The sequence below is a fragment of the Propithecus coquereli genome, unplaced genomic scaffold, assembly GCF_000956105.1.
Source record: "Propithecus coquereli isolate 6110/MARCELLA unplaced genomic scaffold, Pcoq_1.0 Scaffold473, whole genome shotgun sequence".
NCBI classification, from domain to species: domain Eukaryota; kingdom Metazoa; phylum Chordata; class Mammalia; order Primates; family Indriidae; genus Propithecus; species Propithecus coquereli.
In genome coordinates, this window is record NW_012150541.1 from 484,048 (window position 1) to 508,125 (window position 24,078).

General features: G+C 54.2%; 1 protein-coding gene across 2 annotated transcripts in view; it reads right to left on the reverse strand.

Moving 5' to 3' along the window:
• Window positions 1-24,078, reverse strand: part of PTPRE (protein tyrosine phosphatase, receptor type, E) — a 139,399-nt gene that overhangs the window by 25,840 nt on the left and 89,481 nt on the right. The window contains exons 3-6 of one of the 2 annotated variants that reach the window (XM_012655366.1): window positions 13,897-14,015; window positions 6,643-6,742; window positions 6,303-6,376; window positions 4,491-4,627 (exon numbers count right to left, since the gene is read on the reverse strand). In XM_012655366.1, the coding sequence (XP_012510820.1) occupies window positions 4,491-4,627; window positions 6,303-6,376; window positions 6,643-6,742; window positions 13,897-14,008 (423 nt within the window). In that variant the 5' untranslated portion in view covers window positions 14,009-14,015. Of the gene's footprint in view, window positions 1-4,490; window positions 4,628-6,302; window positions 6,377-6,456; window positions 6,534-6,642; window positions 6,743-13,896; window positions 14,016-24,078 lie in introns of those variants that run through there. The other variant, XM_012655367.1, reaches the window with a different exon arrangement.

Below are 24,078 nucleotides of genomic sequence, written 5' to 3' on the forward strand. Positions count from 1 at the left end.
CAGCTGTGTCCCGGGAGCCAGCTCGTTAGAGATGCAGACGCCCAGACGGCCCCAGACCTCCTGGACCAGCACACGTGTCACCAGGATCCCCAGGGCACTGGGTGCACGCAGCGTTTGAGAAGCACCACCCCGACTGACCGCTTTAGCTCGGACAAGGAGGTTGGGGTGTGAGAGGGATCCTCGCGGGCCCCTGCCCCAGCAGGCAGGACAGCCGACTGCACACTCGGCCTGACTTCTGGTTTCTTCTATCGCTTGGAGCCGTGGCCTCTGATTCTTGGTTGGCCCCAGCTGTCATGCACTGGCTCACTGCTGAGCCCAGGTGAGCTCCTCGGGGCCCACCATGAAAGCTTTTGAACCCCTGAGTCATGCCCTTTGACATCAAACCTGACCACTGGCTGGACCCTGGGGCCACTTGGATTCAATAACAAGTGTTAGTATCTACTGAGTGCTCACAACGGGCCAGACACGGGGGAAGAGCTTGGTATCTGCCCCAGCCTCCACAACTCAACTTTATTAGGTGACACTAGGATCACGCCGTTTTGTGGATGAGGAAACAGAAAGCCACGGCAAGGCAGGGTCACCAGGCGGGCAAGGGGCAGACACTGGGTGGGGGTCCGGCAGTGTGGCTGCAGCCGCAGGCACCCGGACCACAGGGAGGGTGCTCACTTCTTCAAGCGTGGAAAAACAGAAGACATCTGTGCATCCCCGTCAGTCCCCAAGAGAGTGGGGCAGGCCTCACAGTGGGCCCTGGGTCAAAGCCACGTGGCCCCGGGGGTGGCTCACATGTGGTCAGGGCCTGGCCTGCCACCCACAGGTGCCCTGAGCCTTCCTCTTCCGGGGCAGGAAGCGTCTGCAATCGCAAAGTCCCACCCAGCTGGTGCTCACAGTGGGAACTCCAGGCCACCCTCCTTCCTCTGCTTTGGGGCCACCAAACCCCACGGCCACAGGCTGAGGCTCTGCCGTGGCCGGTGTGGAGGGTCTGCCTGGGGGGCGCCTCCCCAAGGCCAACGGTGGTTCTTAGCTTCATTGGCAGCCACTAGCACCTGCTCCCCAAGGAGTTCCTGACTCATCGGAGCTATCTTAATGCTGACCTTGACCAAACCTAAACGCTACATTTGTGGTAACGTCCTAGAGCCTTCTCCTCTTCTACCCTCCAAAGCCTTTCGACTGCAGGGCTGACCACACAAAGGAGGCATGATGCTTGGTGGGTGCCTGATGCTGCGCGTTTGTCAAACCCACGCGGAGCCTGAGTACGGCCTCCAGTCAGGAGCACCGCACCAGCGCTGTGACTCACACAGCACCCCAGTGGAGGTGCTGACGCCAGGGACACGGTGTGCAGGGGAGAGACGGGTATGCGGGAACTCCGCACTTTCTATACACCTAACGCTGCTCTAAACTGAAGTCCATTAACGGGTAAGATAAAAGAAATTGAGAGGTCTCCCTGCAGGGGTCTGAGCGGTGAGGACGGACCAGGCTCTGACACCCCCAGCTGTGTGGCCCTGGCAGCTGCCCGATTCAGCCGTGGAGATGGCGCAGCGCTGCCCGCCCGCACAGAGGGTCGAACGAGTGAGGGGAGCGCCCGGCTCTGTGCCCTGCACACGCGCCAGAGCCAAGCACACAGAATACCAGCCACGCGCACTGGGCGGCATTTTCTCGCTGTCAGTCTGCCAGGTTCTCAAGTCTCGGAGCTGCGCAGGTGGCCCAGGGGAAACGGGCACGCTGGGGATGGCTCTGGTACCCAGCCCTGCAGCACCGCACTTCAGCCTGGCACATAGCAACTGACTGATAAACAGCTTGCGGCCGACTGTCCGATTATGCAAATTGTCCACGGCGGAGTTTGCTGTCTGCTGGAGGCGAGATTTCATTCATGAACGCAGGTGCCACACTCCCCGGCCCCCCCTTGGCGGTGCTGGGCAGATGGCAGCACATGCACGAGGAGCCAGCCGTGGGCAGCTCTGCAAGAGGCCCGAGCTGTTCAGCAGGCCCAGGGGATGGTTCCGGTTTGTTCACTGTGCTGGGACCTTTCCCGGGGACACCTCCCTGCGCGTTTCCACAGCGTTTACCAAAGGGTCGGCCCCCGGCACCCGGCCTGAAGTAACTGGCTGGGACAGGCAGGGAGGATCTTGTCTGGAGAGGGGGACTTGTCCTTGGCCCAACGGCGCTCACTTGCCAGGACTTAACCTGGGGAGCGCATTTTACCAGGATAGGGTTCTGCCACTGCAGGGCGGAGACCACAGAGCTCATCTAACAAGGACCGGCTTACATGTGGCATGTTATCTCACCTCATCTACAGGCCACCACGAGCTGTGAGGGCAGGGAGTATCCCCATTTCACAGATGAGGAAACTGAGGCAGAGGGTAAGTACATTTCCCAAGTCCTCCAAGCTGGGACAAACACTCAGCATCCAACTCACTGTACTGCCCCCAATACCAAACCCTTGTTATCCTCATCAGCTCCGCCCCAACTTTAGATCAGGAAAACATAAGTGTCCAAGTTCAACTGGATCGACCTCTTTGAGGCTCCTGTGTCTCCTCTTCACAGCTGGGAGCGGACTCAGGCCAGCAGGCAAGAAAAGAGAATGAAAGGGTTCTAAAGCCAAACCCATGCGTGTCCGTCTGAGGACCCAAGACGGGGCTGGCCACGCAGCCGCCAGTGCTCTTGGAAGAGGGATGCTGCAGGCACGTGGCCCGAGGGTGTGGCCAACCCCTCGCTGGAGAGAGGAGCAAACCGGCAGCTCACCCAGGGCCCCCAGGAGCAGGACCAGCTCCTTAGTCCAGACTCCAGCTCCAGTGCTCGTGTCCTGCGTCGCATCTCCCGCCCGTCACTGGGCAGAGGGACTCGAGTATTTAGCTGAGGGGTCGGGGTGGGGGTGAGGAGTGTGAGACGCAAAATTGAAAGGGGTGCCCCAAACCTCAGGAATTAAGATAAATAAGTTTCTAATGCAGTATTTTTTTTAAAATCCAAATTAATGCACAAAATCCATGATGACCAAAATATTAAACTTTGGAATAACGACAGCATCAGTAAATGTGCGTTGACAAGTCAAATCGGAGCTCGAGGCAACAGAAAAAATCAGTCAGCAGATCCTGTCTTCATTTATAATTCTGTTTGCATTAATTTTGGTATTTTAAGGGTTGCATTAAAATATGATCTATCCTAACTACGGAGCTTTTTGGTGCCCCCTTAAATTTTGTGCCTGGGGCAAGTGCCTCACCCGCCCCAGCCTATCCCCAGCCCCTTGGGGAGCTGCCCCCACTTCTGAGCGGGTGGCACAGCCAGCTGGTTCTGGCTGCGAGCCCGCCACCCTCGAACGCAGCCTCCGGCCCCTCCTCATGGAGGGGAAATGGGACGAGGAGGGAGGGGACATCTTCTAGCCGCAAACTCGGAGAGTTATTTTGAAAATGGAGAATTAACTTCTCTTGTCAGCTGAGAGATTGCAAAACAATAGTGCTTGGAGCTGTCTTTCAATATGACCTAATTTCTCAAAAAAAGGGGACACATTTGGAAACAATAAAAAGGAAGCAAGACAAAGGCAGATGAGGCTTGCGCTCGAAAACTAAGCAACGTACAGTGTGGATGCGCCATCGCCTCCCCCTCCCTCCCACGTTGCACCTGTGTGAAGAGTCACATATCTGCAGCAGCGTTCATGCCATCCTCAGATGTGACGATTGCACCACACTCCGCTGCTTACAAAATCCGTGGGCTCAGCCTCCCGTTCCAGCTGTGAGGTGACTAAGACGGGCTCAGCCCATGCCCCCTTCCTGGACAGTGGAAGCCAGATGTGCCGGGGCCAGCGCACGACAGGCAGGCCAGGGCCAGTCAGCCACCCTGCCGAAACCTCTCTGCGTCCGAGCGCGACACTCACACAGGCCGTGTACAGAAAGGTGAAGACGCGTAAAACGAAACTCAAAACACCGCCAGGGATAGGCAGGGAATAGTAAAACCCAGGACAACACTCCCCGGGTCTGTCTCTGTGTCTGTCTGTCTGTCTGCCCATCCATCATCCACCCGTCTGTCACAGAGATACACATGGCAGATGGGGCCAGTGTCCCCTCAAGGCAGCCCCTGCAGCGGTGGTTCAGAGGAGGGGCATTTCCCACTCCAGCTGGGTGCTCGAGCTCCCCAGGCTACGGAAGGACGGTCTGGGGCTCTGCCGCCTTCGCCATGAAACTGTCCCACCATGCCATGCTCAGGCCCTGGCCCTGCACGTTATCAAGATAACAGTGTTTCTGTCACAACTGATGTTGGAACTCGACGCTCAGTGTCGGAGCTGGAAGGAGGCTTCACAAACCTCTGACTCAACTGTCTCATCTTACAAACCCAGAATACGTGTCCCTGAAGGAGGACGGCACCAGACAGCAGGTTGTGGGCCGGCGTCACTGGTGGTGAAGGGTTCTGAGTCTCTGGGATGGCCCCTCCCACCCGTGACACTGTATTTCCTCCGTCTCTACCACGTGGCACGAAAACAGAGGCGACCTGGCCACACTTACGTTGAACTCCTCCCGGAACTGCTTGCAGTCGTCGGCGGAGCGGACGCGGATCTCCTCCTCCAGGTGCCCCACGGGGATGGGGAAGTACTTCTTGGGCCCGGAGGGGGACCTGCTCAGAAGCATCACCCTTTGCTGCTCTGTGGGACCGAGAGAAACATGGGGGCCGTTTAGCCACATTCCTGGGCAGGTGACTCAGTAACCAAATGACTGCCAATTCTGAGGACATGGCAAGGCCGCAGGCAGGGACAGCCCTCTTGAACCACGTAGCCACCACGAAGCCGGGCCTGAGCCGCTAAATCCCAGCGTCTGATGCTGTGACGCGTCCATGTCATCAGTGAGTGGTGGGCGTCCCTCTGTCCAGCACTACCCGCCCTCCCCCACCGTGGACAGTCTGTCCCCTCCCCGTACCACTCATCCAGCCACCCTCCCTCCGGCCTCTCCTTCCTGCAGCTCCTGCTCCTTCCACGAAGGACAGGAGGCGGCCCCATGTTCCAGCTCAGGTTTCCAGGTTTGGAAACAGAGAAGGGTAATTATAATTTCTGGGTGCAAGCTCAGAACAGCCTGGAAATCGGTTAGGATATGAGTCCCTGGCGGCCTTCTCTTCTTTGTAATAATCAGTCCTGGTTCTTCGAACCCCCTAAGCTCCAAGGGAAAAGAGAGAAACCATCCTTATTTGGGGAAGGGGACAAGAGGCATCGAGAAGGAGGACAGGCTTCGAGGGAGTGTTTGACCAGGTGCCTCCGCCAGCTCAGAGCGAGAGGCAAGAGGAGAAGTCACCGGCATGTGCTCTTCCTGCAGAATGAGCTGGTTCTGAGGAGGCGAACGTGCTAACTTGGCTGTCACACTTGCAAAAGAGCCTGTTCCCACCTGCGGAGCGGAGCGGTTCTGAAGCCCAGCCAAAAGCTTCGCCCGAGGCTGGCTCCGACGACAGACAGACACAGACGGGAGGAGAATGAGTGCCCCGGGCCTCTCAGCTGCGCGCCAGCCGCACCCTCTTCCCCCCATCCCGCCGTGGCAATGTGCAGGGCAGGAGCGGGGCAGGGAGGTGGCCCCTGGGGCCACACTGCCATCTAACCGGGGCCGCGGGGCCCCCAAGCACTACAAAGCTGCGTCTCGGCTAGGTGTTCTGCTGATATTCTCTTTATCGCCGCGGGGTCTGTTTTAGAATTCTGTTTGAAGTCTGACGGCACATGTGTTCCCCCAAACCACGGCACGGCGGGGTAGGAAGCTGACTACAGGAAGCTGTCGTCACGGGGTGAACCATGTTTCTTAAAGCCTCCGCTTATACCCCTTCCTCTGCCATCTCCGTGTGTGAGAAGCCCTCACACGTTAGAAACTGCACTTCGAGTGTAAAAGCTGGAAATGCCCCCAGCGGACTGATCCTCCGTGAATACTGCAGTGGGGCAATTCCCCTTCTTTCAGCTGGAGCCCGACACGGGGCACTTTCAGTAGAAGAGTTTACGAATCGGCCTCCTCTAAGAATGCTCATGAGGCTCACTGAGAAACGTTATATGTCACAGCCCTGTGAAAACGACAGGATGTGAACAGTCTCTCCAAAAAAGCCACAAACACAATGTCTCAAACGTCTGTTCCACACCAGAGGGAAATAAGCCTCTAAGTAAAGTTTTGAAATAGTGAAATTCTGCAGTCACAAATAAATGACAGCATAATGCCAGGTCGAGCGAGGTGACGGTGGCAAAGCTGAAGGAATTTAAAATTTACTTTAGGTGTGAAAGAAAGAAAACAGCCCGCCGTCTGTTAGGAAAGAACATATTTTCTCCCAAACCCCAGCCCGGAGAGGACTGTCCGTACCTTGCTCTTCTAAGATTCCGTTGGGCATCTTCTTGTCGTTGGCGCTGACCACGGCTTTCCTCTGCTTCCTGAACCTTGGGGGCACAAGACGCGTTAGGTTTCAGCACATCTCGGTCCCCAGAGAGCCCAGAGCCCCCGGCAGAGGGATACCCACCAGGAGGGCCGGGAGAAGCTCTTCCTGCTGCTCATGGCTGAGCCGTGCCAGGGCCCGGCCGACGCACGTCCCCCCGCCCGGCTGCCCGGCCGCCCTCTCTGCGCGGCCCACGCCCAGCAGCCTCGAGAAGGCTCATTTCCTCCTCCGAGCCGGTCGGGGCAAGTCAGCAGCCGGGGACACTCCTACCTGAAGAAGTAGGCGGCCAGCAGGAGGAAGAGCAGCAGCAGCAGCAGGGGCAGCAGCAGCCAGGCCAGCAGCGGCTGGGCGGCGCCCGGGTCCCCAGGGCCTGCGGGGGGAAAGGACACCAGGTGGCACACACTTTCAGTTTGCAAAGCGGTCCCCGTCCATCAGCACTTCTTCCTGGCCCCAGGAAGAGTTTGCAAAGCGGTTCCACCATCCCCACGAAGTAACAGACAGACAGCTTTTGTTGTTGCCGTCGACATGGAGAAAGAAACCGGGACTGAGGAGTGGGTGGCATGACCTGTCCGAGGCCCCTGGGGAAGGCACCACAGGGACGAGTCCCCCAGACCCTCCTGTGGCCTGCCTGCTGGCCCAGCTGCTTGGCTCCCTGAGCAGGGCTCCTGGCTCTCCCCCAGGGAGGCGGAGGAGGGCGGAGGGGCAGGTGCTCGCTGCTCGGACCCTGGACAGCGCAGCCCGGCTCCAGGCCCGCTGTGAGCAGCAGCCCAAGGCCCAGGGAAGCTGCCTGGCCCTGGGTGGGGCGAGGCCTTGCAGCCTGGCATGCTGTGACCAACCTTCCAGAGCTGCCAGCTCCCCGTTCCCCCTGCCAGAGGGCAAGTGTCCCAGGCACCACCCTCGCTCCAACTCTGCCCCGCACACCTGCCAGGCTGACCTTCCCCAGCCAAGGAACCCACATCCCCACGCCCTGCTCCAGAGAGCAGGCCTGTGGCCTGTGGCTTCCCAGGACCTGCCCCGCCCCATACATCCCGATTCCAACGGGCACCAGCAGCTTCTCACCACCCTCAAACCCCACACACCCTCCCAACGTCTGGCTTCATTCCTGCTGTGCCCAGCCTGCCACACTGGCCCCTCCTCACCAAAATGTTCCCACTCCTCAAAGGCCCTCTCCTCCAGGAAGCCCTCTGGTTCCTCTTCTGCATATGCCTCAAAGCATAGACCCCCACGTTGCTATGAGTGAACAGGGGTGACTGCCTTGGCTCCCCTGTTCTGTGGAAGCTCCTCAAAGGCAAGGATTGGGCTCCCAAGTCTTTGGGTCCCCAGAAGCCCCAAGCACCAGCCCCTAAGCCTGGAGGGCTCTGTGCACTTCTCAAGTGCCAGCCCAGACCCTCACCAATGCTCGAGTGCCGGGCAGGCGACACAGCCCTGCAATCTCCCTAGGCCCTAGAACCCACATGTGTATTCCAAAGGGGACCGCATGGCCCCTTGCCTTGCCGCTAGGCCGCAAGCTCCCAGGCCAGGGGCTGGACCTTCCTCGGCCACCCTCCACCTCCAGGGCCTGGCACTGACTCCGGCACCCTGGGAGTGGTCCATGCATACATTTCTAAGAAATGATGAAATTTTAAGGCCTTGAGTGACCATGAGATGCGGAAGTTCCCTGAGGACACAGTTGGTCCATGACAAGGAGGCGACTCCTGCCATGGGCGAGGGCACCGTTAACCTGCCACCTACTAAGTACTCCCCTTCCGTGTGACAGTGCTCAGTGGCCCAGCAGCCTGGCCGTCCTCTGCGGCCCCACAGTCAGGTGTCTGTGGCCTTGGCCCCGAGGGGCTGGTTCACACCCTGCACGAGGTCGGGTGGGCACCAGGCTGAGCTGAGCGTCTAGGGGTGTGTGCCCCAGTCCCTCCCTTCTGGCCCCGCTCTGCCCACTGCAGAGTGTCGCTGAGTGGGGCCACCTGGCCTGAGGCTCCCACACCTGCAGCTCCAAAGAGCACCCCGCCCCACCCTGCCAGTGCCTTGGCGCCAACACAAGCCCGGCTGATGAGGGCCCCTGACCCTCGGCAGGGCTGAGCCCACTCCACGCACTCCCGACTCGGCTCCATCCCCTCCTGGCCAAAGGCAGCCACAAAGCCTGGGCAGCAGGTCCCCCTCCTGCCTTCTGCCTCCCGAGAGCACCCAAACGCACCCTCTCTCCTCTCCTGGGCCCCATGCAGGGAAACTCCGATGTGGAAGGAAACGTCTACATTGCACCAGCCTCCAACTTCATGCCTGCAGTGAAGGCTGCAGTTACAGGCATGGTGATTCCTTAGAGGACGGGTTCGATGGCTCAAGCCCCAGAGGGGCCACACAGGTGGGCAGAAGGATGGATTGCAAGGGCCCTCGGTTTGCAGCCACCGCTGTTCTGGGGGGCAAACCCCACAGCCTCCCAAGGTCAGGTGGGCACATCCCCAGGCAGGGTGGGCCTGATGGGCGCTGGGGAACTAGGAGTCGTGTCCTGTCTGCAGGGTGGCCACTCCTCAGCTCCAGCCCCCCGGCCAAGCAGAAGGTTGGCCCAGAGTGCCCAGTTCTTCCAATTTTCCAAAAGAAAAAATGAACGTTTTTATGTAAAAATTTCTTGATTTTTAAATATTGGTAAGTAATTCAATTGAAACCGAAACTGTTTCTGTAAAACAGTGTGGGCCAGAAAGAAAGAAACAAACAAAACAAAAAGCCTGTGCGGGCTGTGCTGTGTCCCTGGGCAGCGTGTGCTCCGGGCGGGGGTCAGGGGGCATCTGAAAATTCCAGGGTCACATTCTATTTTCATTCCTCGTTGACACGGCTCAGGTGGGCGGGACAGGGGGTCGGGGTGGGAAGGAGCCTCCCCTGGGAGGGGAGTACCCAGCGGGTCCACCTGAAGCAGCTTCTTCCTGACTGCCTGTCCCGCTGATGTTATCCTGTCCAGCCAAGTGTGTATATATGTTCACACGGATTGTGTACATATGCATACCTTCCAATTGTGTGTGTGTGTATGTGTGCATGTTTGCTTACACAGATTCTGGCCCTGGAAACTGAAAATCTTAGGCTTGAGTGTGAGTTGGGAGGAGACGGGAGAATGGCGATCTGATTGGAGCGTGGCCGCCCAGTGCCCTGTGCCCGAGCTCCCATCAACAGCCGGGCCTTCCAGGGGCCACCTTGGCTCTGCCCCAGAGCACAGCTGCTCTTACTGTGTCGCCTACCTCCTGTCCTTCCCTGCTCTCCTCTCCCGCCTTCACCCCGAGTCTTCCTTCCCCCAGGAACTCCCAGAGACAGAGAATGTCCACGTTGGAGAGACGCAGTTCACGCAAGTGCAGGGTGCGGAATGAATGGTTTAAGGTCCCATCTCGTACTCAAGCCTAAGAGTTTCAATTTTCAGGAACCCTTTCTCTTTCCAAGAGTTAAATATAGTTAAAATATTGCAGTGTATTTTTCCTGACATTTCCGCCTATACATTTACATTCATAAATATGTAGGTTTGGCAAATAAATAGATTCATACTACTCTCTCATTTCATCTAAGGCTTCGTGGATTGTAAGAAGTACAGTTATTTTAAGAACCACTATGAAAGGAAAAAAGATACTAATTATAATTGTGAAGAGCTACCAACTTTAAGACACGTCCTGATACAGCGCTGTTAAACGTGAAGGAAACAGACGAAATGTGGGGTCGGGCCGTTCCGCGGCTTGCCCGTCTCATCCGCTGTCTGTCTCGGGGAGTTGCCACGTCCGTCCCAAGGAGCTTCCTCATTCTGGGTAATCACACTTTTCAGGCAGACCAAATAGGATGGACATTTAGGTTGTTTCCAACCTTTTCGTTATTACCTATAATTCTGCAAATTATTTGTATGTCTTTGTGCATCTCGCTAGCGTTTCTGTAGAATCGCCAAACTGCCAGCCCCAAAGATTGCAACATCTGTGCTCACCAGAGAGCATGACGGAGCCAATCTCTGTTCTCCTGGGTATTGGCAACCCTTTCCGTTTTGTTCAATCTGATAGGTAAAACGGTAATGTCATTTTAATTTGCATTTCTCTGATTTCTAGAGGGTTAAGCATTTTCTCATGATTAGTGAAACCTAATTCATTTGATATTTGCATTTCTGGTCATATTCTCTCCCCGTTTCCCTACTGTGTTCTTTCACATATTAACTTTTAGGAATTCGTCCTATATAATATGGATAATGACACTTTGTTATATAATTTATAAATATTTACCTCTGATTCCTTGTCTTGATGAATATTGAATATATCCTGCTCAACGAGCAAATGGAACAATTTCCTGTTGCTTTGGTACATTGTGGCAATGTGTTATCCTCTCAAATGATACTTCATACTTCTTTCAGGGATCAGAGGACCATTTGAAGAGCGCTTCCCAGGGTCGGGTTCCCCCCACCCCGCCGCCAGAATTCTAGGCCAAAGCAGCGTCTGCACCTACAGCCCGAGACCTGTTTCTCTCCGACTTCTGGGACCAGCAGCTGTGGCTGAGCCCCGAGGCCCCAGGCTCTGGCAGAGGCTGTGCTGAGCTGAGTTTCACACGTGGTTCTGTTCTGGGTGCGGAGGTCACATGACAGTCCCCTCTTCCTGAAAGTAACCCCCTCCCATCCATGCAGTATTATGAGCCAATAATTTTGTTCTCCAATAAATTGAAGAGCCCCGGGTGTGGGGCGGACATCACCCCGACGGTGCCCGCGGAGCTCCAGCAGATCCTTCTTCCCACTTTTGGGCAAACGGATGCTCTGCCGTTACGGCTCCTGAATGTGAACAGGTGCCTCCCGGCAGCTTGCCAGGGCCTTGTCAATGGCCAGGCGGTCAGCGTTGCGAAGACAAGCTGGGACTGTGGGTTGATGTTTCACTGAACATCCCTGCAGGTGCTGGGCACCAGCCGGCAGAGCCCAGCTCCCCTCTGCCAAGCGCAGGGACTCACGGTCCCCAGGTCTCGAGTGTCCCAGGCTCCTGGACACCACCAATGACCCCGCTTAGAGGGCCGGCTTGCGAAGGGGCAGCACAGGGAATGCAGTTTGTATTTGCTGGCAGCTTCTGACCTTCCTTTTTTGTGGTGTTGGATTTCTTTGGGGTTCCAACGTGAGGAGGAAAAAGGTGCGTGGGCGCTGACAACTGCTCTCCTAGCCTAGCCAGGGGCTTTGTCGGCGAGGGAGCTTCACTTCCTCCCTCCTCTTGGGGCCAACGGTGCATTCGTAGGACATTTGTTCAGGGTTAGAAAACCACGTGAGGCCCTCGAGCTGGGTGGGGATTAAACCCTTGACCCAGCCTGAATGTTGCCATATTCTAAGCATTTTCTAACAAGGGTTTCCTGGAGGGAGGCTGATGTCAATAATTTTTGTCCTCCCTAAGCCTTGCTATGACCAAGTATGATGCTTAGTTTTATGTGCCAACCTGACTAGGCCGTGGTTGCCTAGATATTTGGTCAAACCTTATTCGGGGTGCTCTGCGAGGCTGTCGTGGATGAGATTAATATTTGAACTGGCGCCCTGAGCAAAGCAAATTGCCCTTCCCAGTGTGGAGGGGCCTCCTCTAATCCCTGGAGGCCTGAATGGAACAAAGGGCAGCCCCGTCCCAGTCAAGGAGGAGTCCCCTGCCCGACCCCTCCACACTGTGACATCGGCTCTTCCTGGGTACGTGGCAGCCCCGGCCGCCGCACTTGAACTGACGCACCAGCCGTGCAGGTCTTGGACTTGCCGGTCTCCCTAACTGCATGAGCCAGTTCCTGATAATAAATATTTATGTTCTTACATCTCCTTGTTTTATATATATATATATAGTATAAATATATGAAGTTTCAATTCCTTTTAATAAACACATGTATTTATGTGTGGGATATGGACATATACACACACATCCTATCGGTTCTGCTTCTCTGGAGAATCCTGGCTAACACACCATACCCTGCCAGGTAGGTCGTCCAGCGTCAGGTCCCCGCGTGTTGGGGGACGGAGAGGGAAGCGAAGGGAGCAGGGCTGTGGCTGTGGGGAGGGCCTGGTGCCAGCCCCAGTGCAGAGGGAGGGACGAACCTTTGCTGGATACAGTTTCCTCCTAAGGCTCCCGCAGAAGGCGTCGGCAGCCACGGAGGGGCCTGGATGTCTGCAGGGAAGGCATGAGTAGCCCAGGAAATCCCTGTCCAGTCAGACCCGGGCTTCTCTCTGTGTCAGGCAGCAGCCAAGGGCAGATAACGGGGACTGGAGAGCCAGCTCTCCGGCAGCAGGAGACTGGCCAGATCGCCGGCCACCTGGGACACGTTCCTTCCTCACCGCAGCGGGGTCTGGCCCATGCTGGTGAGTCCTTCTACACTGCAGGGAGTGTCGTAAGTGCAGTCGTCTCTTCAATGCTCACAGCACTGCCCAGAGTAGGTACTATTCCTACCTCCGCTTCATAAATGCACGCGCTGGGGCACAGAGAGGTTCAGTAAGTTACTCGGGGTCACTCAGCCAATAAGTGGTAGAGCAGGAATTTGAACCCAGCATTCACTCTTATTTCTTCTTCTTCTTCTTCTTCCTTTCCTCTTCTTCCTTCTTTTGACTTCACATAGTATTTATTTATTTCATTGAGGTAAAATTTACATATCATTACACATGCCCATTTTAAGCGTATAATTCGATGGTTTTTTGTAAAGCCACGGAGTTGCGTGACCCTTACCATAATCCAGTTCTAGAACATTTCCACCAGCCCAGCAAGATCCCTCCTGCCTGTCTGTGGCCACAGCCATTCCGACCCCAGCCCCAGGCAACCACTCACCGACTTTCCCTCTCCGCGGATGCGCCTGTCTGGACGTTTCCTACCAATGGATGGGATCGGATGTGGTCTTTTGTGTCTAGCTTTTCACTGAGCATGTGGCTGCGTGTGTATCACTGCACTCTTTTTCTGCCTGCTTTTTTATTTTTCAAAATATGAAAAAGGTGAGAGAATACAATAATGAACCTCCCCTCCCGGGTATCTGGCCCCCAGTGTTCTTCTCAGGACAGAGCTGACTTTGTTCTAGAATGCCCCTCCTTCCCATGCATTCTTTTCCAAGCGATGCCTAGACTTCACAATACACGCGCTTCTAACAGGTAAGGACTCTTGCTTTCTTTAAATAGACCTACCCCTACACCGAAATCTCACCTAGAGCATTAACAGTAACTTCTTAATTACCATCATCACCGTCACGACAGCGTTTACACTCCTCCCGTCTGGTCCACACGTGTTCGTGGCTGGTTTCCTGCACAACAGGATTTTCGCTCTCCCGCTTCTCACCAGGGCTGACACCAACCCCCAGCTGGGGGTGTACATCTGTCACCTCCACATGCCAAGCTTTGCTAAACAACCAAATGCCAAGCCAGCTTTTTTAGCCTGCCTGTTTTTGTAGGCGTGAAATATTAAAAGCACACTGAGGAAGTCAGCTACACCTTTTCCTCTGACCCCGACCCCTCTATCGACCCCGCCAAACACTCCCAGGAGCTCAGGCGGTGGCAGCAGGGCAGTGGCCAGGACAGCTGAGAGTGAGGCGGCGGGTCCTTACCTGAGGTCGTGGTGGTCCAGTTGCTCTCCGCTGTGGTGGTCTCGTTGCCCTTGAGAGCCCCGGCGAGCGGCAGGCTAACACCTGCCAGCAGGAGCGGACAGAAGGGCTCCATGGCGGACCTGCGGAGAGGCAAGGACAGGCTCAGGGACGCGCCCACCGGCCTTCGACATGATGACGGGGGTAGGAAGAGCTAACTTCGTGCCAGGACTTCCTCTGAGCAAGAGCTTTGCCTGTCACGTTCCCGATCACCTCACTGAACCTCTCGACACCAGGGTGATGCAGTCACGGTGACCACTCACACTCACTCACGGGAGGGGACCGCGGCTCAGAGGCCCAGCTCTGCTGTTGGTTAGCGAGGGCCGGGCGGGGACTTGGACCAAGGGCGGTCGTGTCCCAGACCCGCACCACTCAGCAGAAGTCACATCTGGGAGACTCAGCCTGGCATCCTGGGACCTTTGTCGTCTGCCCTCCCGTCACCCGGGCACTCCCACCTCCCACCCACGCCCTGCTCTCTGGCCACACTGTCCTTTCCCACCTCTGTTCCTTCGTCCTCCTCTCTCTCTCTCTCCCCACCTGGGAAATGTCATCTCTTCAAGCCCAGCCCAGAAGCCGCCCGGGCCTGGAAGGTGTCTCATGACCCAGCAGAGACAGTTTCTGGCTCTCTGCTGCCCCTACACGCTCGCTCTGGCTCCGGCAGCTTCCGCCTGGCCTCGCATCTGACTGCATTCGTGTCCAGACTCTCAGGTGAGGTGGAGGCAGCTCCCTCCGAGCAGGGGGCCACAGCTGGCTCATCCTGACAGAGCCAGCTGGGCACTTGGGGACGGAGGTGAGCATTTATTGGGGGGAGCGGGGTGCCCTGGGGGAAGACCCAGATTGCAAAGTGGAACCCACAGGCAGTCACCTCCCACCCCCACCTGGAGCTCCACTTTGTCAACACATCTTAGGTCAACAGTAAACATGACAGGGACGGCTTGGTGGTACAGAAACCCTCAGGAGAGGCTCACTGGCGGGTGAGGGTGGGTTGTGGTACCTGCCCAGTGAGCTTTGCTGGTGACAATGCAGACATGCGGTCAGGGTATGGACCTCTCCCGCTTCCCATCCACCGAACCCCATCCAAGGTCAGCCTGGGGCACCCCGTCCCCACCGACAGCACTTTCCTGCAGGAAGCCTCCCTTAGAGACGTGAATGGACCCCATTTCAGAACTGAGGCCAAGAAACATTCATTCCTGGGGCTGCTTGCATGGTGAACACTAATGCTAGTAATTAGGGAAGGCATCTGAATGAGCGTGAGAAATCCTAATTGTTTTCCAGTAATCGCCACTATTAAGATGAAACCATTACGAGCACATTATAACAATTAGCCCAGAACAGCTACAATAGCGGCAATCAGCACTTTTACCTCTTTCCTCATTTTTATTTCTAAAATATACATTTTAGATGTATAAAGTAAGCCTTCTACAGACAGAGAGCGCTCCTTGCGTGAGCACCTACTGTGTGCTGGGCCCTCTATGCGGGTATTATCCCTGCAAGGGCTGAGAAACGGGGGCTCCTGGAGGGAGAGGGACTGGCCCAAAGTGAGGCTGCAGGACGTGGAGGGGCCATGATCCGAACCCAGGACCACCGGAGACTCTGTCCTGCCCTGCACAGGCAGCTCTTCTGCACATGTTGCCAGACAGTTTGTTAGAATCCTGTTGCACACTGCCTCGATACTTTTAATATGCTTGAGTAAATTACAGAGTAACTGGGCAGTGTTCATGGTTTAATCCAACTCCAGAGATGCAGATTCCTAGTTGAACCATCTTTTCTCATCTCATGCATTAATCTGACAATCTTCTTCTCCAAATGCTCACTGAGCTAGGAGGCCGGCACCCGTGAGAACAGAGATCATCTCCTTCATCCACTGGGCACCCAGGTCTGAAGCGCGGCTCGGAGCGGTGGGTGGCTTTCCTGGTGTGACCAGCAGAGGGCGATAGCCCTTGCAGCATTTAAACATGTCCTATCACCCAAGCCCCGTTACCACCCCATTTCTACGCCAAGGCTGAGGACAGCGCCCCTCCCCGGCCATTTGCTCTCAAGGGCTCGCACAAGCTCCCTGCTAGGCACAGACACAAATCCATACAAAAACAATGCTTGAAGCAGAAATCAAAGCCATGCAGAAATTTAAGGATTTGTATTTAATCAGTGTCTGCTGTGAGCCTACCAAATGCTAAGTATGTAGGGCATGAAATATGTGTGATCTCCAGAACTGAGATGATCAAAATAGGTTATTTTTGACAAGGCAGATTTTATTTTTACTCCCCTCAAAAGCCAACCAGCCATCAACTTGATTAGAAATTTGTCTTTTTATTCCATCGGATGCCTTTTTACTACTCTTCATTGGGCAACTACTCGGGTCAGGCAGCCTGTAGAAGCCCCGGAGACGCACAGGTGAGTGCAGTCTGCCCATCCAGGTGGGAGACAGGCATTGGTCGGCCACCCCAACACCCCCTGCCACGCTCTGGAGCTGGGCCACAGCGCCAAGGAACAGGGTGGGGGACAGTGACTCCACCAGGACAGTCCATAGACCCTTCCCCAGAAATGACATGCAGACAGAGTCATCTGGAAGAGAAGGCAGAGGGGACACGGGCCAGGGGACAGAGGCGTGAAGGAAGCCCAGGCAGGCCCTGTCATCCTGGCAGTTCACAGTTAGGACTGCGGCACCTCTGGCATGTGAAGGAGCTGAAATGAGCGAGGATGGACAGTTTTGGGGCCAAATTGCAACGGCCCTGGAATGCCGTGTTAGGGCCAGGCTTGGTGCTGTCAACAACTTGCACTGTTAGAATTGCTGGAGGGTGCTAAGGGAAGATGCCCGTTCCTGGGCCCAGTGCCATATGTAGGAAATCTGAACATCTGGAGGGTGAATCATCTGTACAGACTGGAGTTTGAAAACTCTGGCTGTGAGCAACGCTTTGAAGGAGCCCTGGAAGCCAGACCTCAGCTCTGCACAGGGGAGGCTGTTGCTGCCCAGAGTGGTCCAGGAGCTCGAGAAGAATGCAGAGTCTCAGGACCCCCAGACCCACCACCTCTTACGATTCCTGGGTGGTTCCCGTGCTCAAGAACATTTAGGGTGCACTGGTCTCAGCATGGACCAGGGGGCTAAGCTGGGGCAGGGGACTGCGAAGGAGGACGGAGTGAGAGGGGGTTCCGAGATGGACTCCAGGCAGGGTCCTCAGTCGGGTGTGGGTGACAAGTGGGTGCCAGAGGTATTAGGGTTGCCACCTTGGGATGTGAAGCGGGAGCGGCCCCATTCATCAGCTGAGACAGGGTGGATGGGCCTCCAGTTTGAGGATAAAGATGGTTTTTAACATGGAACGTAAAGCAAAAATGTAAGCTATGATTTACGGATCTCCTGTGAAGTATGATAAGCTGCCTGAAGTTCTGAGATAAATGACCTCATCAGCCCTCATCAAAATCCTATGAGCAACGTCCTGTTGTCCTTGCAGTGAAGATGACATGTGGAATTTCAGAGGACAGTGGGACATGCTGGGGGGGGCTGCCCACAGGAGTTGAGTCTGGGGCTTGGTGGGAAGGGAGGGGTGGTCGGCAGGCGTGGAGTGAGGGTGAGGCTCGGGGGGCTGTCGGGGGAGGGAGGCTCCAGGAGAGTCGCCACACCAGGGGCAGGGCAAGGGAGCCGGCGGCAGACTGGGAGGCCGGCGGAGGCCACGGCAGCAGGGGGATTTTCCTGACCCCCATCTCTCCCGCCACGACCCCGCAGCCCTGCTCAGTGCCCCCTCTCTGGAGCGCCCCTCCCTCCTCTCCCTGTCCTCCATCCTACCAGCCTCTGATGTTGAGTGACCTGAGACAGAGTCTTCCTTCCTGGGACCACACCACCTGGGGCTTCCCGAGGGCAGGGGCCGTCTCTCGTGCCCCTCTGCCCATTCCCAGCCCCGACTTCCTCCCCACCTGGCCACCCCAATGATGGGGGCTCTCAGGACGTTTGAGGGCAAGAATCCCTCCTGCCCCGAGGGACCCTGCCCTTCCTAGCTGGCCGCGTGTCCAGCGGCGGGCTGAACCACACTGCCCCCTGCAGCTCCAAGTGGGTAGTGTTTTCTCTCTGCAGCCAGACACGTCACCTGCGTGGCCAGCACCTGTGGCTCCTTTGCTCTTGATTCTGAAACAGATGAGGTTCCTTCACAAGGAAGCAGGGGATGACGATTTGGGAGTTACACTCAGATTTTAAAGCCATTGCACTCAAAGAGAGCCTCTGGAATGGGTGCATATAATTTCTCATCCAAACCAGGACCCCTTTGAGAGTGAAGGAGGGCGCCAAAACAAAGTTACATGCTTCTCGAAAGCACGTATTGACCAAGGATTTGATTTTATTAAACTGGGAGCCTATTAAGTAGTTCTAGTCACAAACTATTCTTAAAAATTAAAAAAAAACTTTCTGAAAAACAAATTAACATCTGTATCCATTACAATATTTTTAAAAACATTTTTGTATTGATTATCTATTAATAAAAATGAGAATGTAAACAGAATATTCTCAGTACACATCTACTTTCTTAGCTTTTTCTGTTAATATGTTTCACTCTTGATGTATTTTTATATGTCCTTAATGGTTTAATTTTTTCACAAAATTGCCTGCAATTTTTTCAAATTAGCATTTTGTGTGCTTCATCATTTAAGTCACTTTATTCCTTCCTTGCTTTTGTAGGAATAAATTTTAATGTCTTCTTGTTCATAACCTTTGTTTTCAATAATTGTAACTCTATAAAAGTTTCAAAAGTCAAGAGTTGTGTGTGTGTGTTTTGGTGCTCTATTTGTTGAATTCTTCTGTAATATATTTACAACTAGTTTAGAACTAAATGCAGCCAACATTTAGGGCCTTGTTTGCAGAAAAGTTCGCCATCTTTGTTGGACACTTAGGTTGATTTACAAAGTAATTCTCCAAGGGCCTCAACATTTCCAAAATCTGACTGACGGTGAGCAGCGGAGAGAAAGTGCATACTACCAAGCCGAAGTTTTTCTGAAAATACATCAACATCAGCCTCATGACCATGAATTTGCAATTTAGTTACTCCGTGTATGTATTAATGTAACTATTTATAAATTTTGACATCCACAGCTTCTGTTTCAATTGATAACATATCCAGTTTGTTTGGACACGGTTACAAATGATGCATACACCACTATCGATTCCAAGTGTAACACATTTACCACAAACGCTGAGCTTCACCAACATTTATATACTCGTATTCATAATTTTCACACAAATAATTTTATCATCAATATGATCATCAATTGCATGTCCAGTGACATTAGCAATTAAGTCAAGGGTTGACCTTTGGCAGAAGGAAATTCTAAGTTGTATTTGGATTCCACGACATGGATGAAAAAATAATAAAACCACTATTAGAGCAAACTAATATTCTGTTTGAAAATCACTGAAATGACCCTAGTCTAAAACTGGCATCATCTGACGGTCTGTGAAGTGATTCTACCATCAGGGGCATTAACGGCCTTCCCTTCATCTTCTGTAAGTGCACGACGAGATTTTGAATTGAAGATGAGCGAAATTAACTGAGAATAGTCATTTATCTAGAGGGAAAGCCACGCTCCCAGAGCAGCGGGCAATGCCTCTTCGGTTCATCCTGTCAGGCACACGGTTCTACTAGCCACTTCGCAGATGTTGATGTTCTCTTAGCAGCTTTTTTTTCCTTTCTGCCTTCTATGTGGTCAGTGATACCATTATAGCCCCTGAGGTAGATGGTAAATGTTGATAAATATTTTGTGAAAATTATAACAAATTTTAACTTTATCACCAACTTTATTACTTGGCCTTTTTTAGTTTATTCCTTACCCACAAGTTTAATGCAAATTCAGGAAGTGTTACTAAAACAGTTTAAATAAACAGTTGTAGATTCACACTGTACAATAAATGCCCAAGCATGTGTAGGACGAGAGTTCAGACTGTTCTCTTGAGTTCTATGGAAAAACTCTTCAGCCTCTATTTCCTGCAGGTATCTTAAAACACGGAACCTATCACTTCGCATGTTTCCCGCTGACTCTGATGACCAGCGGCATCTCACAGGCCACGCGTGGGCCACAGTGTGGGCCACAGCTCAAGGGGCTGGCGCAGCTCGTGGCCAGGCGCAGCCCCAGGCTCAAGGACGTCTCCTACCGCAGCAGGAGGCCTCTTGTCCAGGGCACTTTTTCTCTTCTAACCTGCCTGCTGTCCTTGAAGGGGCAATGTCACCAATATTACGTTAGGACAGGGAGGGGAACAGAGAAGAGTATGGCTGTCATCTCTCAGATTTGGTCGCTGTCGAAGAGAGACTGTTCCCTGCATGTGTTTCCCATCCTACGATGAGACCACGGCAGGAGCGAGGTGGGCCGTCTACCCAACTCTTCCTGGGTTTCGTTAATGCCAATGTCATTTTATCATTAAAAGTTTAATTTTTAATTTACCATAAGGTGAAAAATATGGGACAAATGTGAAATTAGACAGGACACTGGCACAACAAGCAGAGAGTGGGCTTGTCTCAGCCACAGAGAGCACCGGTCCCTGGAGAGAACCCAGACGGAAGGGCCAGGGGGGTCGGAACCGAGCCCTGGGGCTCTCTGAGACCCATCGTGACGCAAGCTCTTGTTCTTCCTTCTCTCCCCAAACCACATCTTGATCCTCACCTTACCCAGTCTCTTCCACCTTCTGCCATCCTGCAGGCTCGCACCTGAGCCAGGTGAGGAAGGCAGCCCCGCTCAGATCTGACCAGTGGCTGCGCTCGGCCCTCGTCTGGTGGAGTCACCCACAGGTGCTTCACGTACCTTGAGAGCCTGGCCCTGCCTCACTCGGAAGACATGTGCTCTGCCACGGGCCCTGGGAGGCCCATCGGAAAGGTCCTACGGGGGGCAGAACCACCGCCCGAACCACCCTGAGAGGACAACAGCAGGACCCGCGTGACGCGGCCCATCCACCCCCCTCGGGGCGCAGCAGTAATGGTGTGAAAGGACAGTGACAGCGGCAAACGCGGGAACTGCACAGTCCTCCTGCCATTTCCCACCAAAGCACTCGACAACTCAGAGGCCCCGATGACAGAGGAGAGGGGAGTGTGGGCTCCGGGGATGCAGTGGGCCGCCCCTTCCCCTGGGCTCTGGGGGAGCTTCCTGCGCTGGGCAGTGGCCCCCGAGATCTGTCCACACGGAGGGTGGGGCCGGGCCACGTGTGCTGTGGACCCGCCCCGCCTTCCCTGGGAGTGCAGGCCACTCTGCCTCCAAAGACAGCCAGAGAAAGAGGAGATGGAGAGGGGCTCACGGCCCCGCGGCAGGCAGTGGGTTCAACAACGCACTCAGGGTACCAACCCCAGGTGTGGCTACGTGAGACCCAGGAGCCCCTGCGCCTGCCAGGAGAGGCCACGTGGCCTCACAGAAAGGACCTGGGCGGGAGTAGGTACAGGGTGACCCAGATCTCACCTGAAGGTGAGGACAGCTCCTCATTTCCCCCTGAGGCTGAAAAACATGGCTAATCTTTCTAGAAAATTCCATGAACCCAGAATCTGATGTGGGTTGGTGAAGCACAGCATTCTCTGGAAGCCCAAAGCTTTGCTCTGCCAGCGTCCTTGGCTTGCTGCCTCTGGAGGCTCCCAAGCCTCCAGCGGAAGTTGGCCCCCCAAGGCTCTGCTCTGCTCTGGGGAAGAGGGAGGCCTCAGTGCGCAGGGGGCCGCCTTGCCGCGTTTCTGCCTGAGACACAGGCTCCCTGAGCGGTCCCCGGGGGGCGCTTTCTCAGCCAGGTGGAATCGCAGGCAGGGCCAGCACCTCTGGTCCGGTCTCTCGTTTCCCGTCTATCCAGGCTTGTTCAAAAAGCACAAAGAGAAGGACCAATCATCGATCTTCCCCTGTCAGGAGATCTCAACCTACTTTTGGGGTCCCTCAAGACCGAGAACTAACACGAATGGGGAGGTGGACACAACACCGCGAGACCCTTCAGAAGGAGCCCGCTGCCCACTTTCCAGGGATCTCCCGCGATCGTGCACAGACACAGGCCAGGAGGGCGAGGCAGACCCTGCCATCCACGGATATATCCTAGAGCGGAAGCCACTCGGCTTCCACCAGGACACTTACAAATGGGGAGATGAGCATCCTGGACAGTGGGCGCTGCCTTCCCACTACAGCTCAGGGCTCCCCTTCGCCTGGTCCATGGGGCGCTGGCCAGTGAGGGCTGAATTCTGGGGTGCTGGGCATCCCTCCTCCCACAGGCCCAGCACAGGTGGCCGAGAGGGGACAGTGCTTGGGTCGAACTCACACAGACAAGTGGGCATCATCGGCACGCTCGCATAGGAAGCACAGACCGGGAAGGATGCGTTAATTTTCTGGAATAATCCCTAATAATACAAACGGGCCCTTTTGAGCGCAGTCTATATACCAGGCGCCGAGGCCCTCCCGACCTCACCTTCCCCCCAGGCGGACCCTGGGCAGTCGGTTCTATCATGAGCCGCCCTGCCCCCAGGCAGGGGAACTGCGGCTGGGTGACTCTTGGTTTGCACCTAATACCATGCACCTACTTTTATGAAATCGGGACAATATGGCTCATTGGACGAGATTGTTATTTTAATGCTTTGAGGAAAAACAAAAACTCAAATAAAAAAGACATGATTTCTAAAGGAGGAACAAAATCCAAACATTTTCCAAGCTTCAGGTGCAACTATACAAACATGGATGAGAGATTTAAATAATAATTATTAAAACCCTTAGCAGTAAAATTTGTAGACTCAGCGTGTTTCAGATGTATCCACAGTGAACCTGCCTCTTCAGAGAAGGCTTTGCTTATTAGAAAGGAAAAGAGGCTGGGCGCGGTGGCTCACGCCTGTAATCCTAGCACTCTGGGAGGCTGAGGCGGGAGGATGGCTTGAGTCCAGGAGTTTGAGGTTGCTGTGAGCTAGGCTTATGCCACGGCACTTTAGCCTGGGCGACAGAGTGAGACTCTGTCTCAAAAAAAAAAAAAAAAATTAGCTGGGCGTGGTGGCACATGCCTATAGTCCCAGCTACTCAGGAGGCTGAGGCAGGAGAATTGCTTGAGCCCAGGAGCTCAAGGCTGCAGTGAGCTATGATGATGCCACTGCAGTCCAGCCTGGGTGACAGAGGGAGACCCTGTCTAAAAAACACGCAAAACCCCAAACCCCTGCTGAAGACCAGTGTGCAAGCTTGCTGTGGATTATACACTAAGGATTTTACACTAGACTTGATTTCATCAATGAGTTAAACACACACACACACACACACAGACACACACACACACACACACACACACGGAAATGTTAAAGCCCAGTACATCCCGATCCCTGACGCGCTGGCCCACACTGGGCTTCCTGCCCGGCTCTGGCAGGACCAGGTGCTCAGTGGGTGGCACCAGCACAGGGGAGGACCCCTGGGGACAAGTGGCACTCTGCCCAGGTCACCGGGAAGAGCCTGTGAGGATACTGGCACGTCAGTAAGTCTGCGAAGGGGTAATTTCAGTTTCCTATGTACCACATGCTGATTTGCATAATTTCAATTATGCATCGTGTCCTCTTGAAGATGAATAGAAAGTGAAGAGTTTATTCTGCAAGAATTAAGTCTTCCTCCTCCGTTCCGATAAAGACGACAGCCACAGATAGCTGAAGACACAAGGAAGCTTCTCAAAAGCACATTTTCACACACCCCAAAGCCATACTTGATTCATTTAATCAAAAACCAACAAGCTCACTGACCAATTGCCCACGCGGAGAACATGATCCTTACAGTGTTTCTGTTGCTGGGGCCAAGTAAGAAAGCAATGAACTATAAAGAGCTAGACTGTTATTGGATCAATTTTTTCCCTATAGATGACAACCATCCTTCTTCTCTTGAAAGAACAAAGCAAGGAGCCCCTGGAAATCTACAAGTGGTAACTCTTGGATATTGGACACGGGTCACATAAAACCAAGGAGGAGAGACAAAGGTTTTGTTGCCCAATCTCAAATATTAGGCTACAAGGTACAATGTCTCACGATTTTTCATGACCTTCGAAAATTACCAATAATTATTTTTTCCTCATGTTGTAATAGCTGATTGTCATCTCAAATAAGATATAGCAGCATTGAATCCTTTATTCGTGAAAAATTACCACCTAAGTCGTGACAAGATGATTCTGTTTGGGATAGTCTTTGGATCTTACCAAAACCAAAT